Source organism: Lissotriton vulgaris, chromosome 2_2 (assembly GCF_964263255.1).
Source record: "Lissotriton vulgaris chromosome 2_2, aLisVul1.2, whole genome shotgun sequence".
Lineage (NCBI taxonomy): Eukaryota > Metazoa > Chordata > Amphibia > Caudata > Salamandridae > Lissotriton > Lissotriton vulgaris.
In genome coordinates this window covers 34,475,184-34,487,240 of record NC_141688.1, presented here as the reverse complement: position 1 = coordinate 34,487,240, position 12,057 = coordinate 34,475,184, and the positions used below count along the sequence as shown (strand labels likewise).

The window sequence follows — 12,057 nt, the reverse complement described above, 5'->3', positions numbered from 1 at the left end:
AGCTTTGTTAGTCATTCATGAAATTTCAATTCTGGTAGACTTGATGTAATCGGAGGTACTTGCAAAAACAACAAGTGATGGACTGAATGTGGATCAATGTCACACACTCCCCCAGTCAAAAGATCTGGGCCCAAATCCATCGTTTTTTTGCACTCCACACCACCCTGGGTTAGACAATGGCGATATGCAAATCAGCTCTGACCCTGTTGCCCCATGGGAACCCAGACCGGAATCAAGCATCCGAGGACCCCAGGCACTCCACACCACTTGGAGTCAAGCTAGCCGGGCTGATGAGAGGTGTTACCTCGAAACCGGTCCGGTCCTCGGATGCTTGATTCCGGTCTGGGAAAGATATGGCTGTTGTAGTTCGGACTGGACTGTTCCCATGGGGCACAGGGTCAGAGCTGATTTGCATAAAGCCATTATCTGACCCAGGGTGGTGTGGAGTGCAAAAAACGATGGATTTAGGCCCAGATCCTTGTACTGGGGTGAATGTAAGACATTGATCTACATTCTGTCCATCAAATTGTTTTTTGTAATCGGAGGTACAGCACTTCATAACAATCATTCTCAGACTTGAATGAATGAAGAGATTTCTAAAGCATGCGACTACTTTAGGGAGTGTCCCGGCGCTGTAAGCGAAATGAAAGTCCGAAGGTTAGGAGAGAACTCCTTAAAGAGTGAAAAGCCAAGTCTTAAATTGCTTTCTGAAAGAGTGTTCATTCTAATTAAACAAAACAATCTTAATTTTGCATCAAACGCATATTAACAGGACAAACACTTTTCGCAAGCTATCAACAGTATGCAGGTGCTGACAATCTGTATATATTCATGTTACAACTGGTGGAGTAGACATAAAATTCTAAATCCGAGCAGATACTTCATGGGTGGTGTTTGCGCTAACAGAATGTCACTATCAGACACCTTGAACAAATAATCCAATATAAAAGGGATTTATCACCTCAGACTGTGCTGAAGTTTCACCCGACATTCCAGCATGCAATGCAGACAACCAGCAGTACCCTAATTTGAGTTCAAAAAATCTATTGAAGTGTTAGAAAAAGGAACAGATATTTATGACCAGGGACTTTGGTAGCAGTGCCACGGACTGATTTGAATCACAAGCACACCACCACCATCAAGATTCCCGTGAAGACGACGACCAAAATAAGTTTATTGTAGATTTAAGTCTCCAGCTAAGACAGTCGAGGCCCATTTTATTCAGCCTTTCGATGATGTTAACAAACAACCACGGTCATGTACTTAAAATGTGTAAAAATCGCCCCTCGCCCCCTTCCACACAGCAAATGGAGAATTGAGAGATGACATACTAGCTTGCTTACCCCAGTGGGCACTATCCTTGTTATATCACATCAAACTTTGCTAAACAATTTTAAACCTGACCAGTTACTCCCACCCTTCTTCTCCAACCCTCAGCAAGTGACAGGTATAATAAGGAGAAACTCTTTATGACAACTAGAAGAATCCATTACTAAAAGAGCCTGTAAATGTATCAAGATTCCAGTCTTTCAGTCTATTGAGACTCTCCCCTTGAATTAACTTCACAGCTACCCTCACAGGCCAACTTTTTCTGCAGGATAACCAAAATTAGTCCTAAAGATTTACTCGCAAACCCACCTATGCCATGTAGATATAATTTATCTTCCCTACCAAGAGCCTCAGACATCCAAGTTTGATGAAGAATAAGCCCTGCACCCCAGAATAGATACAGACACTGATTCGAGGTATACACAAAATGTATCTACTAGTTCTGCTTCACTCTGTATAGATACCTATTATACCCTGAACTCAAAGTATATGACACTACGGCGTGAAGAAAAGCCTGACACACAAGATGCTTCTAAAATCATTTTTTTCTCATGTATTAAATTAGTGTGCTTGAATTGACGGGTGTAACTGGGTCTCTGGATTTAGGGACCAATTAAGAATAGCCATATCTCTCCAGACGACACCCTATGCTGTAATTCTAATGTGGTTTGTAGAGTAGCTTTAGAAATATTTCTTAAAGTGGTTGAACAAGAAGTAACATGACCGTGATGGGTAGTGCACATGAAAGGTATACAAGGTGGTTCAGGTGACCAGAATCCGCAAGACCATGTGATGGACAGTGGGAGAATCTTACAAGTGCAAATAAGACTCGAAGTCACGCTGTCAGTAGCGGATCTCGTGACATAGAAGGTCGTTTAAATATTAAGGAAATGAGTGGTTAAGAAACAGTAAACAGCAGTAGGCACTGCCTGAACTGGTTAAAGGGATTAAGTGTTTCATTTAAGTAAGATGAATTTAAAAGTTGCCTCCAATGAACCAGACTAATTTACGATATCTACGCCTCCTCGCGATCTGTTATAAATATACTGCCAGCTACTCTGGAAAAAAATATTCTGCAGGCGATTCGCGCAAGAGACTTAACATGTTAGTTTCTTCACCATCCACCTCCTGCTCTGTCATCTTTAAACTCTGCTCCTCATCACTTCCTTGGGTGGCATCCACGTTCACCATCAGCTTAAAACTCTGCACTCATGTTTCCCATATGAGGCACTGCCGTTTACTATCATCTGCAAACTCTGATCCTCATCTCTTCCTTATCTTATGAAGCATCACTTTTCACTATCACAGCCACACTCAGTCCCTTCTCTCTCCCGTATGTGCTAATCGAAGTTTACCAGCATAAAACACCCCTGCCCCCGTAATATACTTTAACCTCTGGCACACAGTCACTCGCATGTCCCTTCAACTCTACCTTGCGGCCCCACTACTCACCTGTATGACCTCGTTCACCTCCCGGATACACTCCACCATGTGCTGAAGGATCTGTTCAGCCGTCAACACTTCGTAGCGATAATCCTCCTCGTCGTGGCCTGGACCAAGTGCACTGCCACCAACGCCACTGACTCCGCCAGGTTCCAGTCCGTCCCTCTCACCACTGCCCAAGCCAGGCTCCACTACGCCCAAATCAAGGTGTTCGTCCTCCGGCTCCTCCTCTGCGCTGTCCTCGCTACACTCCTCGTCCTCGTCGAACTCGTAGTTGTAGCCCTCGTCCGAGTCCATGGCGACTGCGGGCCGGGGAGAGGCCTGTGACAGCGCGCCCTCCGAGGCCCGCGGGTTGCTCCTCGCGGCGCCGGCCGCACTACCCGCGCCTGGTCACCGTGAGCGATATGTCAAGTCCGGACACTTGCACCGGCTACCCCCCGTCTCTTTCCGGGGCTCGCGCGCAGTATCGCGTGTCAGCGGATTAGGCGCCCCGGCTCTCGCTGACTGCTCAAACTCTCGCGATGTTTCCAGCACCCCTCACTGTGTAGAGCTCGTTTCGGGATGTTCTGCGCATGAGGAAAGTATAGAGACTCCCCCTCCTTCACCTCACGGGTCCCTAATATGGCGCATGCGCACAAGGAAGCGGCAGACGCTATTCACCACTAAATGTTCTTCCAGCCTCGCACGCTCGAGTTCGCAGCCCAACACCCCCCCCTCCCTAGATTTCAGGGTCTCACATAAAAAATCTCCCAAGGTACGTCCCTGCCGAAATACAAAACGGTGCCGCTGCTGAGTCAACAAAGGGACTCCGGCGTCACGCAAGCACGTAACGTGCAACCACCGAACCTCTGTCCCAATCAGACCGCCTAGAGCAGTGGGCTCCCCCCTTTTCCTTGGTACGACTATAGCGCCATCATTAATGCGGCTTAGATGGTCGCACGCGTGAAATACTCACCGGGCAATATCAGCAGCCATGTTGGGAGGGGCATGGGATGAGTTAGCGTATCCGAACCTTTGAACACATTCACTCCAAAGAAAAACTTTAGTTTTAGTTTTATGAAAATGCGAAATAATATTTGGCAGTCGCTTTTTTACCCTCCTTTACGTTGTTAGGTGGGGTGTTATGAGATTTACAGAAAAATAAACTTTCAGAACTACTACTACGAGGGGTTTGTTGGTGCTCAGTACAACATTTGATAAGGGCGATCTGTGATTCCGCTGAAAGAGAGTGCTTTAATGACACTTTATGGGAAAGTTTGTGCCCAACACATGGGGGCTGTGTTGGTTATAATAGCAAGATTTGGTTAAAGTTACAGGCCTGATGTTTTTATTATTAAAAGTCACAATAAAGGCAGTGCGCTTGTCATATTGCGTGTAAAGCGTATATGAGAGCAAACAGGCATTTGAGTTTTCATTGTTATTACTCTGTTTTTACAAAGCCCGTAGAGAAGAATTTTATTATGTGGAGCTCACAGTTTCCCATAAAAGGCACAGGTTTTGGCGTTGGTTACGCAATCAACACAGGGAGAAATGCCATGTGATAATCCAATATTAGGCCTCTCTCTTGAGAGAGAGAGAGTATTTTTCTTTGCTAAATGTTATTTTATATACATTTGTAATTTTATTTCTTTATGACTGACGGTTACTATGGAAAAGAGAAGTGTAAATACAGCAGACTTGACAAACCAATGATAAAGCTTATAGGCCAATGCCCTAGGTCCTATCTGTTTATTATGAAAAAATATGACTAAAGCAGTAGACGTGACTTCTTTTTCGTTAACGCTAATGGGCTTTTAATGGTAGTTTGGCATTACATTGTATTGCAGGTTGTAGACTGGTATTTTGTTACATTAAATTTCACAGATTACCATAGTAGGCAAGAGTTTTGCTGTTGGTCCCCCTTCTGACAAACCCTGTGGTGGAAGATTCAAACTGGGTCTGGTGGCTTAGTGGACTAATGTGCCCACTGTAGGGGCCTGTGTACACCCTCATAGTCCTAGGTTCAAATCCTGGAAGGTCCACTCAGCCTTTCATCCTCCTGAGGTTGGTACATTGAGCACAATTGAGTTGGGTAAAAAAATAAACATCTATGGGGGTTTTTGGGTGTTTGGGGGGCCGGGGTTGGGGGGTAGGGTGGGTTGGGGGTTTCGTCATACTGAGCCTATTCTTAATGCCTACGTGGACATTTGCTACTCATGTGATTTATTGTACCAGTATTGTTGTGGTGATCTCCGGCCTTGGGGGTGCCACGTTTTTTATTGCTCACTTGCTCAATAAAATTGGTTGTGAAAAAAAAAAAATAAACATCTATTATTCAATGCCAAGATACTTACCCCTGAATGAGTATGCACTTTACAAATATGCACGTTATGTCAACTGTCATAATCTTTGTTCAGCCTTTTTGAGAGGGCTTGCCAACTGTAATTCTGTACATATATTAATTTTGTAACTAGGCATGATGGTCGCTAGTTTACACATACTGTAGTAGTCTTGTTTTGGTTATAATGTCAAGCCAATGATGTCAAGCCAATGATGAAGGCTATAGGCATTATTGGTTCACTGGGAAACATTATGTCAGTTTCCATAGGTTTGAGCTGACTATTATGAAGAGTTAAGACAAAGCATGGCATATTTAATGTGGAAAGAATGTATTAAATCCATTATCTTTCCATCATACCTCCTCATCCGAGTAATTAAAATCTACAAAGCCGAGGTCAAATCTGCCCAATCTGTATACTTCTCTGATAAAATCACACTAGCTAAATCCAAACCTAAGGACATTTTTCAAATACTGAAAAAACTCACAAAACTTCCATCTTCTAGCTTGCACGAGGAAAAAACAACAGCCCACTGCAATGACCTGGCAGAATTTTTCCACCGGAAAGTTAATAAAATCTATTCATCTTTCCCCTCTACAGCTACTGTCCCCATAGCTGAGGATCAAACAAATCCGGGAGACACTTTATCAGAACCCCTACCAACACTGGACCACTTCCCTCCTCTAGACCTTGAATCCTTGGAGTCCATTGCCCGCAAGGTAAAATCTGGGTCTCCATGCGACCCAGCACCTCCAGGAGTCATGATGTTGGCGCCCCAGGTCACTTTACCAACCATTATGGACCTCCTGAACGCCTCCATCACCTCTGGCACTGTCTCTCCCGCTTGGAAGCGGGCCATGGTCCGAGCTCTGCTAAAAAAAAACAATCTGGATCCCTCTGACTTTAGCACCTACCGGCCGATTTCTCTGCTCCCCTGGGTGAGCAAAATCCTTGAGAGGTACATCAATCTCCAGCTGGTGAATTTTCTTGAGAACAACCAGATGTTAGATGCCACCCAGACAGGTTTTAGACCCAGACACGGAACAGAGACTGCTCTTCTAGCAGTCACTGAGGAAACCAGAAAAATCCTAGATCAGGGGGGGTCAGTGGCAGTGATCCTCCTTGACCTAAGCGCAGCATTCGATACGGTCAGCCATGACACCCTGCTGAGCCGCCTCTCGAGTGTCGGAATAGTGGATGGAGCTTGGCTATGGCTCAAATCCTTCTTGAGTGACAGATCATTCCAAGTTTTTGATGGAGAGACAGTGTCCATGAGTAGGCCGTTGAGGTGTGGAGTCCCACAAGGCTCCTCTTTAAGCCCTGCACTTTTCAACATCTATATGAGACCACTGGCTGAGGTTGTTCGTCCATTTGGGGTTAAGATCATTTCTTATGCGGATGACACCCAGCTGGTGGTCTCCTTGGCGCAGGAGGCCGACCTGCAGTCGTCAGGTGGGCTAATAAAGTGCTTAGAGGAGGCAAAGGACTGGATGACCTCCTCATCCCTTAAGCTCAATGGGGACAAAACGGAGCTGATGCTCCTGGGCCCCTCAAACCCCGTCTTTTTCAACTCCTTGTGGCCTCCTTGTCTAGGGACCCCCCCAGTACCCAAGGAAAATATTAAGAGCCTTGGGGTGTGGCTGGACAAGACCCTCTCATTTAACATCTAGGCTACAAAGCTCTCGGCTACCTGCTTCGGACTTCTTAGGATGCTAAAGAAAGTCCTCCCTCTTTTACCTATGGAGGCAAAGCAGGTGGCCATCCAAGGTCTGATACAGTCCCGCTTAGACTTCAACAATGTCCTCTACCTTGGCGCCCCGGAGTACACCTTGCGTAGACTACAGATAGTGCAGAACTGTGCGGCCCGCACACTGTTACAGCTGCCACGCAGACAATCAGCCAAACCTGGTCTGATCAGCCTGCACTGGCTCCCAGTGCGACAGAGAATCATCTTTAAGGCCATGTGTATTGCCCATCAGGCCTTTTGGGATACAGGACCAATGATTACCCAGGACCTAGTAAAACAGTACCAACCCAGCAGAAACCTTCGATCTAGCCAGGCCTTTATGGCTATAGTTCCGAGAATAAAAAAGGCAAGGGCGGGCGGCAGGACGTTCACCTATAATGCCGCCAAGATCTGGAACTCACTTTCTCTTCATCTTAGATCCAACCCTAACCTCTCCTCATTTCGAAAACAGCTGAAGACTTTTTTGTTTAACCCCCCTCAGTAATTTTTGCAAGTTACCTCTGTCAAGCAATTTCTATTCTGGTCTCTAGCGCTTGGACGCCTCCGGGCAGCAACTGCGCTATATAAATCTACTTTTCATTTCATTTCATTACTAATTAGGTGGATCCCACCTCATGACCGGACCAAAACCAGGAAGTAGGAGTTGATATGACCTTGACCCACCCACCCAAAGGGTGGTATAAGGAACAGTTCACCTATAAACCTTTCTGTTTATTTTCCTATCTCGTGACCGAGACAAGGCGTCAGAAGAAAGGAAACCCTGCTGGGCTTGAATCTCCATTGTACACAGCATGGAAATATCTCAGTGCCGGGCATAGGGACGGGAAGTTGTGCAGCAGGATAGCAGCATCAGAGGACAGGAGAGGTGAATGTATCCCTGGACCTTTCTCTGAAAACAGCAAGCAAGCTCCCAGGTCTTTTATTTTTAACCAATGTGTATGGACCTGGGCAGGTAAACACTTTTTATATTTGCTACCAATGTGCTGGTTCCTTGTGCAACTGGCATGTCTCTTATGGTCTGTGTGCCCACTCGGTGTGAGGCAAGCTGATGGGGGAAAGAGCCACTAACCGTAATATGTGCAAAGGAGTAGTGTGCATTCATGTGGCAGGCACAATGGGTGTTTTGGGAATTGTACATGTCTCCATTTTCAGTTTCATGGAGCTCTTGGTAAGAGCTTCTAAGAGTGCCCTGATAGGTAAGAAATGGTTGTGTATTGTGTTATGGTTACTGCAACCATGGGAAAACATAATAAGAAATTGAGGTACTTGGAAGACTCTTCTTCCTGTACTTCTGAGTATCATGCCAGAACTGATTCCCCTCCTAGGAAGAGATCAAAGAGGTCTAGATTTCGCGAACTCAATTACTCTTTTGTGGAAAGAGGCAAAATTATTTTATTATAGACTTTGGGGGTCCTAGAGCTTGGAATGCTAAAGAAATCTGTTCCCAAGGTTGAGGAAATAGAAATTTTACGTGGCCAGTGTGTCCCCTGCATGCACCCTATGTATGTACATATACCCCGTGTATGTCCATGTCATCATACAATTCCCTTCTCATGCCTGTAATAATAATGCCTCTGCATTTCCGTCCAATGTTAGCATGTCAGTTACCAGGCCCTCCATAACTGAAGACGTTAATTCTGCACTGAGGCCTATGTTGCCAATGCATTTACATGGTACACGTTTAAATATCGAGATGAACTCGTTTTTGTGGCACAGCTGAGCCAGGACCCGAATTCAGGCTCCAAGCCTCCTGATACTCTGAAAGCTGCAGTTTAGTTATGTATCCCTGACCTCTCACATACTTCCTGCTCAGCCGAGAGGTGCCCAGCCTGGCCTGCCAAGATAGTATTTTGCCTGCAGTTATCTGCTCTGCTCCACAGAAACACATTCCTGTCTAATGAAAGGGGTAAACATATTCCGCCTGCAGAAGATAGGGCCTAGCCTTTCTGTCTCCATCCAAGTGATTTACAGAACCCGCATCCATAGAAGGCCCATGGCCCCCACGCAATGCACGAAGAAATATATGCACATACTAGCATTTAGTGATGAGCAGCCTTTGCTCGAGCGATCTTTACTTCAGACAATACATCCTCCAAACACAAGATATCAGATAATGCCAGGGGTGCAGGTCGTTCTGACATCCAAGACTCCTTTACTAGCACTAAAGTCAGCTCCCCCCAGCTTTCCCCACTTACACGTCAATTCCACGTCATGACCAATTTTGCGCGCACAAGTAGGGTAAAGGTTCCTGCTGACCATGCAGACCCCCTCCATGTATCCACCCACCTATGACACACCTATGACACATCAAGTGAACGCCCACATGTACGCCTCCTTACACGCCCTTTCTCACGCCCATGTGCTCTTATCTCTCTCTTTCACTTGCTCCGCCTGGAGCGCTCCGCCTTCTCTATCCAAGTCAATGTATGTTTTAACTATATATAATGTGTTCTGTGAATAAAGATTCAGATGACGATCCTTCCTGATCCCTAGTGGTGATGGAACCCGATTCTCCCTTAACTTGAGTTACTGAATTAAAGCCCTTCTGAATCGGACACCACGGACTCTGCCTCTCATTATATGCATGATCCTTATTAATGTATAGAAATTCTGACAGGATAATTAATTAATTTACCACATTAATCTGGCGCCCGAATAGGGACAAGTCCTCTTCCCCACCCGCCAGCGATGTAGGTCCAGCCCCCTGCCCCCTTCTACAGCCGTGACGGACTTCAAGTGTACACGACAGCGGGACTTCCTGCCTACTCCCTCAGGCCCACGGAGGAGACGGAGACTGCGACCAGGCATCCACACGAGGCGGTGAGGATCGCGGACCATCCCAACCAGAGCCCAAGCCGAGAGAGCAAGGTCCGAGGTATCCCGAGGCCCACCTGTTCCGAGGCGCATGCGCAGCAGCAGCACCAGTAGCAGTCACGCAGTATCGAATTTCCGAGGCCTTCAGTTCTGCTTCCCGGTGAGTACCGTTATTGGGAACGCATAGAGACGGGTTCATTTATTTGAGCCCGGTAAAGACGTGTCTGGGTACACAGATACGGTAAAGACGTGTCCATTTTGGTGGACGCGGTAAAGACGTGTCTCTTTACGAGACCGGTATGGTTGTACTGTTTTGCAGTACATAAAGTAAACAGTTTCTCAGGATCATGTTTTTTCTTCTATGTACTAGTTAGGATGTATCTGGTTTTAATGTTTTAATGTTGTAGTGTGAATGGTTGTTTCCAGTCTATTCTTGTGCATATTGTGTTTTCGTTCAAGTTGGTTCCAACATACCACTGTTTTCGAAATTACGTCAGATAGGGACCAGGAAAGGGATACTCGAAGAGGCAGTCCCCGTCCCGCCTAGAGACACACCTGGCCATTTCATGTACCAGAAGCATGGGTTAGATGCCATACTGTTTTTAGATTTATGGGTAGATTACACGAAGGATCTGGACGAGAAATATAGATGGCCTGCCCCAGGAACATGGGATGCTGATTGGATTATGAGAGTAGAGGAAGCACTATGGAAAAAGAAAGCTAGACAGTCCCAGAAAGATGCCATTGAGTTATGGCGTAAAGAAGCGCATAGCAGAGCAGTGAAAGAATTCCATAAAGCAGAGAGAAGTAAAGAAGCAGCAGAAAAAGCCAGAGAAAAAGAGCTAAAGGAAGAGGGGGAACGGGTCAAGGCAGAACAAGCAGATAGAGAAAGAAATGCCCTTATTAAAGGCATGTATCCCGTCCTCGCTGAAGGACTAGCTAAAGTGACCCCGGAAGTACCCGGTAATTTGCCGCCACCATTGATCCCGACCAAAGTACGTAGTCATAAACAGACAGCAGCTGAGGCTTTTATTTGCTCCTATTTAGAAGAGTCCGCTCCGGATTATGTTGATGCAGGTTTTCCTCCTCCTCCTCCTGGCAACAATCCTTTTCTCCCCCCGCCCGCATCACAGGAACAGCTTACACAAGTGCGGCCTTCAGTGACAGTGACAGTGAAAGACGATTTAGGACAAGGGGCAGTGGGAGGGGGGCCCACAAACATACCGCAAACACCGCCACCATCACGAACACTGCAAGAGTTAGGACTACAACGAACGCCACAAATGACAGCATCACCGTATAAACAAAATGTAACAATTTCACACTGTATATATGATCCAGTACCAGGTGTGGGCCCAATGCTCATGTACTCACTACGATTAAGACGCGTTGCAGAGTATCTGATCACATTACCAGGCATGAAGGACAATCTAGACAAAATATACCACTTCATTAGAACGGGGGAGGGACCCGAGAGTATACATGAGGCCATGGCACAAAGAAAGGTGGAGGTTCAACGCGTAATTTTACGTTTTTTGATTAACTGTCTGATCAGGGAACAAGACCAGCCAGATAAAGGAGTAACTAGCGGTATGATTGATTGGAGTGACAACATAGCTGCTGGTAAACATGATACAATGGCAAAGATAGAATGCATGTACAGGAAAATACGTAAAGAAATTCTAAACTTACACAGGAAAGAGTCAGACGAGAAAGAGGACGACTTAGCATCAGATGGTGCTGAGCCCGAAACAGAGGAAATGGATAAAATGAATTACGTAGGCAGAGCAAGACAGTTTGACAGGCCTAAGGGCCTCGATTACAGCAAACATGGACCTCCCATACCAGAAAGATATTCTCTCGAACACCTATTCCAAGCTACCGAGAATGCACTGAAAAGACGAGCAGGGGGCGGGGGCGGTAGACCCCACACTATACATGAACAGGAACTAGCCCAGTCAGCCGTTCAATGGGCGTCTAATTCTAATATATATAATGATGACGTAGTGGTGCAAACCTGTTTAAGCCTTCCTCCGGAAGAACAGCGTTTGGCTGGTATTTACATGGTTCAACATCTGATCACGTTGTACGAGAGTCAACGTTCTGATCCCGGTCCCTTGTACAAATTACTGGACGATATACTCCTAGAGAGATGGAGAGGCCTAGGTACAGAATTTATTAATGTCGTTCTAGACCAACGACATAAGTACTTGGCTTTTCTGACCACGCACCTGATTCCTGCCCCACACCACGACAGAAAGATCTTACACATAGACAGACAGAACCCCCTACGAGAGGTACATCCCGTCAAAAATGCAAATAATGAGCTTCAACGAGTATATGTTTACACACCCTTGACGAAAATAGAAATACTGGAAATGAAAAAATTGCTGCCCTGTCATGATA

General features: G+C 45.9%; 1 protein-coding gene across 4 annotated transcripts in view; it reads right to left on the bottom strand.

Annotated features, from left to right (window-relative positions):
- The window catches only part of ARIH1 (ariadne RBR E3 ubiquitin protein ligase 1), a 616,333-nt gene extending 612,640 nt beyond the window's left edge, over positions 1–3,693 (bottom strand). Inside the window, exon 1 of one of the 4 annotated variants that reach the window (XM_086959245.1) lies at positions 2,782–3,693. In XM_086959245.1, coding sequence (XP_086815371.1) covers positions 2,782–3,069 — 288 coding nt within the window. In that variant the 5' untranslated portion in view covers positions 3,070–3,693. The remainder of the gene's footprint in view (positions 1–2,781) is intronic. The other 3 variants (XM_086959247.1, XM_086959246.1, XM_086959244.1) reach the window with 3 other exon arrangements.
- Positions 3,694–12,057: the final 8,364 nt, after the last annotated feature.